At 39.3% G+C, this 6,000-nt stretch overlaps 1 protein-coding gene across 6 annotated transcripts in view; it reads left to right on the forward strand.

Moving 5' to 3' along the window:
- Nucleotides 1-3,368, forward strand: part of MCTP2 (multiple C2 and transmembrane domain containing 2) — a 259,896-nt gene extending 256,528 nt beyond the window's left edge. For all 6 annotated transcript variants that reach the window (XM_057544190.1, XM_007164994.2, XM_007164995.2 and 3 more), the window contains one exon: nucleotides 1,340-3,368. In XM_057544190.1, coding sequence (XP_057400173.1) covers nucleotides 1,340-1,408 — 69 coding nt within the window. In that variant the 3' untranslated portion in view covers nucleotides 1,409-3,368. The remainder of the gene's footprint in view (nucleotides 1-1,339) is intronic.
- Nucleotides 3,369-6,000: the final 2,632 nt, after the last annotated feature.

Consider the following 6,000-nt stretch of genomic DNA (forward strand, 5'->3'; position numbering starts at 1 on the left):
TCAAGTATCAATTTCTAGGCCACTGTACCATAATTCATTTCCCGGCAGCTCCGGGTGCATCGCAGAGACGTAAGGCTGAAAGGCCCCAGAGAGTTTCTTTCCCCTTCATTCCAACTTCTAGAGATTAAAATAGACCTTGTGATGCTTTTTCTTTTAACCTTCATTTAATGATATAATTATCTATTAAAATGCATTCTATAAATATGAATTTCCTTGTTAACATTGCATTGCATGATTGTAAAATAGTAACTTGGCCCCTGTTTGTTTGGCCTTGAAGATTGGCAGGCGTGTCATCCCCTAGGGGACCTTCACAAGACACTCTAAAGAAAGCATGCTTTTTTCACATATCTGCTTTCCACCAAGTGTAGCTCAGTTTATGTGATGGGGTAGGATGTCCTTGGGGAGTTTGGCACAAATACTCAAAATAGTGAGCACATGTGGTCTGTAATGCAATACTTTAAATAAAGCCATTCCACCATCAGCCTATCAAAGCCCACACACCAAAGCAATACGACTGCAACGTACCATCACTTGAGTCACAATGTGAGCTTGTGCCTGCATCCTTGAAGAATGGAAATTCCCATCAAGCCCCCGCTAGGGATTATCTGTGCACAGTTTGGGCACCAGCCCTGAGCGAGGTCATCCAATTGGAGTTGGCGTGAATACAGAGGGATACAACAAAAGAGCATTTGAGGAAGATGTACAGTAAGCTAGTAAGATCTCTGTGTATCTCCAAGAGCACTTGCTAATAACACAGTAGACAGTTTGCCACTGGGGACTCCCCACATGTTCATATTTGTCACAGATGTTTTAGCCATTACATTGTAAATGAAATTCATTTATAAGAGAAATCTTTTATTAGTCTGGGGCCAGCATTAATTTCAACATTTCTGCCCCCTCTGGCAAAAGAAATGTATGTAATTGGCAGAGATTTTTTCCCCCAAGATTTTAGATATTTCTAAATGAATAATTCTTAGTAAGTTGCTGTATCATATACTAAGATAAACATTCCCAAGAGGCTGTTATTAAGCTCTTTTCTGGTTGAACACGGGCATACACAGAACTAAAACCATCTAGCAGTGCTGAGAGCAGGTAGAAACCCAGAAACCCATGCATCTCATTAGAAAAATCTGCTTTTAATATTTTGGTTTCAAGAAATGATGCATGACTCTTCAAATCCTTCCTGCAATTAATCCCTCCATGTTCCTGTGTTTAGAAAATGATTCATTACCTTTGAACCTTCCTTCCTTTGCCTTGGTGTGTCCTCGGGGAGCCATTAGCACACTGTGGTGAGCTAGGGTTACCTAACTGCCAGCGTCACGTCTGTCTGTTTTCACAGGTGCAGTATGCAGAGTTGAAGCCCGGCAGCGGCCAGAGCCCCCTTCGGAAGAAGCGCAGCGCACTCTAGGACACACGCCGACTTGGACGCCAGCACCCGATTCCGTGTTGGGTTGATTAGACCAATATTCTCTCTCGTTCAGTGGTATCCGTGGTGTCAGTCTGCAATGCGTGCTGTGTGGAGCCCTGTCTGTATCCGCCCCCTTCTTCGTGGCACAGATGCACGCACGTGTGTGTGCATCCATGTGCAGGGGCGTCCTGGTTGCATCTTGAGTCAGCCCAGCAAAAGGGAACAACCCAGAGACAGTAAAAGACTCACATCCCTTCTCAAATAGGAGCTAAAGCAAGGCTTCCATGGGTCTGAGCACCCTCCTTGAGAACAGCCAGGAGGCCACTTGGATTCGAGCATGACTTTGAACTCGTTTTCACACATCCAACAGATCCTCATTAAGATTCAGTTATTTTCACTCCCCACCCCTGCACTCCTTTCAGATGATTGTTCATGAGTCCGTTTTTTTCTCTGAGTTAACAAGTCCTTGATAGATAGTCACCATCCACGCAAATAATGTATATTATAAATAGATTTTTAAAAATAATTACCAGGATTAGCCCAGTTCTTTAGTGATCTTTCAGCCGTAATTACCAAAGACCTATATGTAAAATTTCAGTAAGCTGCTTGGTGCTGGATGCCAGCCTGCATCGTGGTCCGTTGCTGGCAATGGATGCCCCAGGAAGGCCCCAAGGGATCATTCACCCAAAACCTGAAGGTTTCATGAAAGTATGTCGTTGCCTCAAATAGCCATTTCTTCTGACTTGACTTTTTGCTTATCTCCCAAATAAAATCTCAATATTATAGCTTGAGAAAGAGGGGGAGGGGAATGACTGAATGAATTCTGAGAAGTGTTTTGAAAGATAAAGGCTGAGAAGCAAGGGACCAATGTATGTGGCTGCTTATCTGATTGTCATACTCCCTTCATTTGCCTGCGTTCTTAAGAAAGTAAAAATGCTGTAGCAATCCAAATGGATCTTTTGTTCCTGAGCAAAATAGGCTACACATAATAAAAATATATCTCAGAACCCCATTCCTAGAAAAGTACCACCTGGAAGTCTTTTTGAGTATATCAGTCTTCACCATTTCACCGTAACCCCCTGCAAGTAAAAATCCCAATTTTTATGCATATATAAAATGTATACAAATACCTTTCTGTTCAAATGATATTTAAGTTGTAAAGACTGTATTTTGTTGACACATACTTTGTATGTGCAGATTTATATATATATAATATATATATATATGTGTTGTAAAGAAAAGTTGAGGTAAAAAGATCTAATTGAGTTTTACTGTGTTTTTTTTTTTTTTTCCTCTCTCTCTCTCTGGGTTGTAATTTAATAATCTTCAAACAAAATGTTTATGAAAAATGCCAAAGATTCTAAACCTTATCATCCTGTGTCTGTTTTTCTTCATATTCTATCTTCCTGGGTTGCTTTCTGGCTGAGCCAGATTTCTGCATGATTTGATTTACTTCAAGTTAATGAAGCTGGCTGAAAAAGAACCTTGCAGAAATTATAAAAGCTCCAGTAAATCTCTGAGTTGTACATACAATAGATACCCAAGAACCTCTTTTGTTAAACCAGTTAATCTTCTGTGTAAACAATGCCTCATTGTCTCACTCCCAACTACCATCTAGTTTATCATAGTCTGTCATTTTGTAACGACCTAAGTCAGACATTTTTAAACAGACACGTGAGATCTGATCAGTCATTTGAATGAAAACTTTCAGCAGTAGAATAACCCCTTATTTATTTAAAAGTGGAACCAATACTTTATTGTTGTTCTCTTGCAATAGAATTTCAAAATGAAATAATTCGCCTGAAAAGAAGGCATCATTAGTTAGACTTATCTCTTCTGTAGTCCCTCTGGAATTTTCAGCATTAAGTTTAGGATACAAACAGCAGCTGGGATGCAAGAGCAAGGACAGAATCAACCTTTAGTAAACTGTATGGAAAACAATTGTTAATTGATTAAGTAGGCATGGGATGTTAAAAATGAATGCTATCTGCAAGTGAAATGTTAAGATTCCTACAAGTAGTCAAACTCGTATGAAAGATTCGGGGATGCTTTAGATTAAGTTTATGGATTATGGTTTCACAGTGTGATAATTAAAGATAATTTAGTAGGAATGTTGAAGTCTGGCCAAGTTCTCCTGGTTCTCTTCTCAAACCTCACACACCAGTTTCCAGTCCTTCTTGGTGTCTTACAGGCATCTCTTCCTCAGCAGTTCGGAAATTCAGCATTATCTTTCCCTCCATGTGTTCAGGACCCCTAACCCCACAGTCTCCTTCTAGCTTTGTTATTCCCCTTATTGGCGCAGGCATCTTATGGGCTGGGGGGCTCTTGGCATCCCTTTTTTATTCCTCATGCTTTTATCACCATCTCCCAACCCATAAAATCTGGTAGATCAGTGTTGACACATTATCTTGTCCGTTTATGTTTTGTACATTTCCAATCGCGACCACCCAAGGCACCGCCCAAGCTGAGGCCTCTATAACCTCTCACAAGTCAAGGTAGGTAATGGTGCCAATTACATTATGCCAGGTCAGTATTCATTCAGATTATTCTTTTCCCTTGAAATAGTTTCTCCCCAGTTTCTATCCAAATTAATTCTACCCTCCTTCAAAACTTTCAGAAGTCTCCTGCCCACATTGGCTTTCTTAGTTCCTTGGCTGGATTAGAGTCCATCTTTCTCTTTTGCACCCCGACATCTTAGATATCTTTCTGGCATCTGCCGTATTCTGCCATCGCTCATAATTACCAGAGGCCTTGACTCCCACTTCCCTCCACTGGATAGCCCATCCTATCTGGCATCTAATAGTCACTCAGAAAATACATGATTAACTGACCAGGTCATAGAGAACATTTCTTTCTCTGCCTTTTCATGTGTGATTCTCAGAACAGAGAGCTGAGCTGAATAAGTTAGTGTGGTCTATCCCAGGAAATAATTTCTTGCATTAAGTGCACACCTCATATTATGTGATACTACTTATAAGCTCTGGCCATGTTGATTATAAACTTTTAAATTAAACAGTGTCATATTTGGAGAAGTCCTTACCTACATATCAAAGGAAAATATAATGTTTATTTGTAGGTGGTAAAACAATTTTTGATTCTTTTTCTTATTATTTATCACTGAACAAACATATATTGAATGTTGATGATATACTTGAACAAAACAGATTACCTACATATCAAAGGAAAATATAATGTTTATTTGTAGGTGGTAAAACAATTTTTGATTCTTTTTCTTATTATTTATCACTGAACAAACATATATTGAATGTTGATGATATACTTGAACAAAACGGATTACATTCCCTTGGTAGAGCCAGGCATTAAACAAATATTTTCAAGCAATGGCATGACATTCTCAGATTCAGCTTTTAAAGTGATCATTCTGACTGCAGTGGGTACACTAGCAATTACGAATGACCAGAGAAGAGCCAGTTGTAGAGCTCCTGATAAGTTGATGTTTGCCTGGACTTTCAAATAAGGGCACTGGAAAAAGAAACACATATAAGTGAAATCAGAGAATGGTTAAGAGATTAAAGTGAGCAGGACTTCACAATTGCTTGACTATGGAGTGAGGGAGAGAGTAGATCAAGGATGGCACTCAGTCCTCTTGTCTCTGGGTCTAGAAAGATCATCTCGCCTTTTACCAAGAGAGAGGATTGTAAGAGCATCCAGGGGAAGAACTGCAGGAGCCCAATTTTAGATGGCGTTGAATTTGGGATGCTTGAGAAGCCTCCAAACGGGGATGTCTATGAGGTGACTGAAATGGAGCTAAAAGAAATACACTGAACTTGAGAGAGATACATTTAAGGGCCAACAGTCATAGAAGATGAATGAAGCTACATGCTTTAAGAGATTGAACTCAACACTCATAGTCATATATATATAAAGATTAGTCAGCTAAGACTGTAAATAGAAATAGAATTAAATAGGAAAGCAGTAAGCATGTGCTGTCATAGAATTCAAGGATAGAGCATGTTTCCAGAAAAGTGTGGTCGGTAGTGCTAAATGCCACTGTGATCACATAGATTGAGGACAGAATGATGACCTTAATGACATGGCAGTTTGGGAGGACCTTGGCAACAAGTCATTTCAGGGGAGTGGTAGGAGTAGAAAAGATTGAGGTTGAGACGTGAGTGGATGTCAGAATGTGGAGACTGAATGAAGGTAACTTTGCAAATTTCCACTGGAGGGAGATGAGGGAGAGAGGGCAGAGATTGGGAATGAAAGAAGGGCTACAGGATGATTGTAGTAAGAGGAAAAATTAGATGTGTCATGAACTCAGTATATACCCATCAGCTACAAAAAATTCTTCATGAGTATGAGATGGAGTTAACTATATTCATTATTTAAAATTACGTTCTGTCAAAACCCACCTCATTTATGTAGTCTTAATCTAACTTTTATGGCAACAGAATGGTTGAAAAATCGAAATAGAATATTCTCTGAAAATATAATGAGTAGTCAATTGAAAATTGAATAAAAGTTGAAGGGTGACTTCTCAAGAATGGCTTAAAGCACATTACCTCTTTATATAGGTCTCTTTGTATAAAACCTGCCATTCTGTTCCGGCATTTTAATGTAATAATTTACAC

Source organism: Balaenoptera acutorostrata, chromosome 3 (genome assembly GCF_949987535.1).
Source record: "Balaenoptera acutorostrata chromosome 3, mBalAcu1.1, whole genome shotgun sequence".
Taxonomy (NCBI): Eukaryota; Metazoa; Chordata; class Mammalia; order Artiodactyla; family Balaenopteridae; genus Balaenoptera; species Balaenoptera acutorostrata.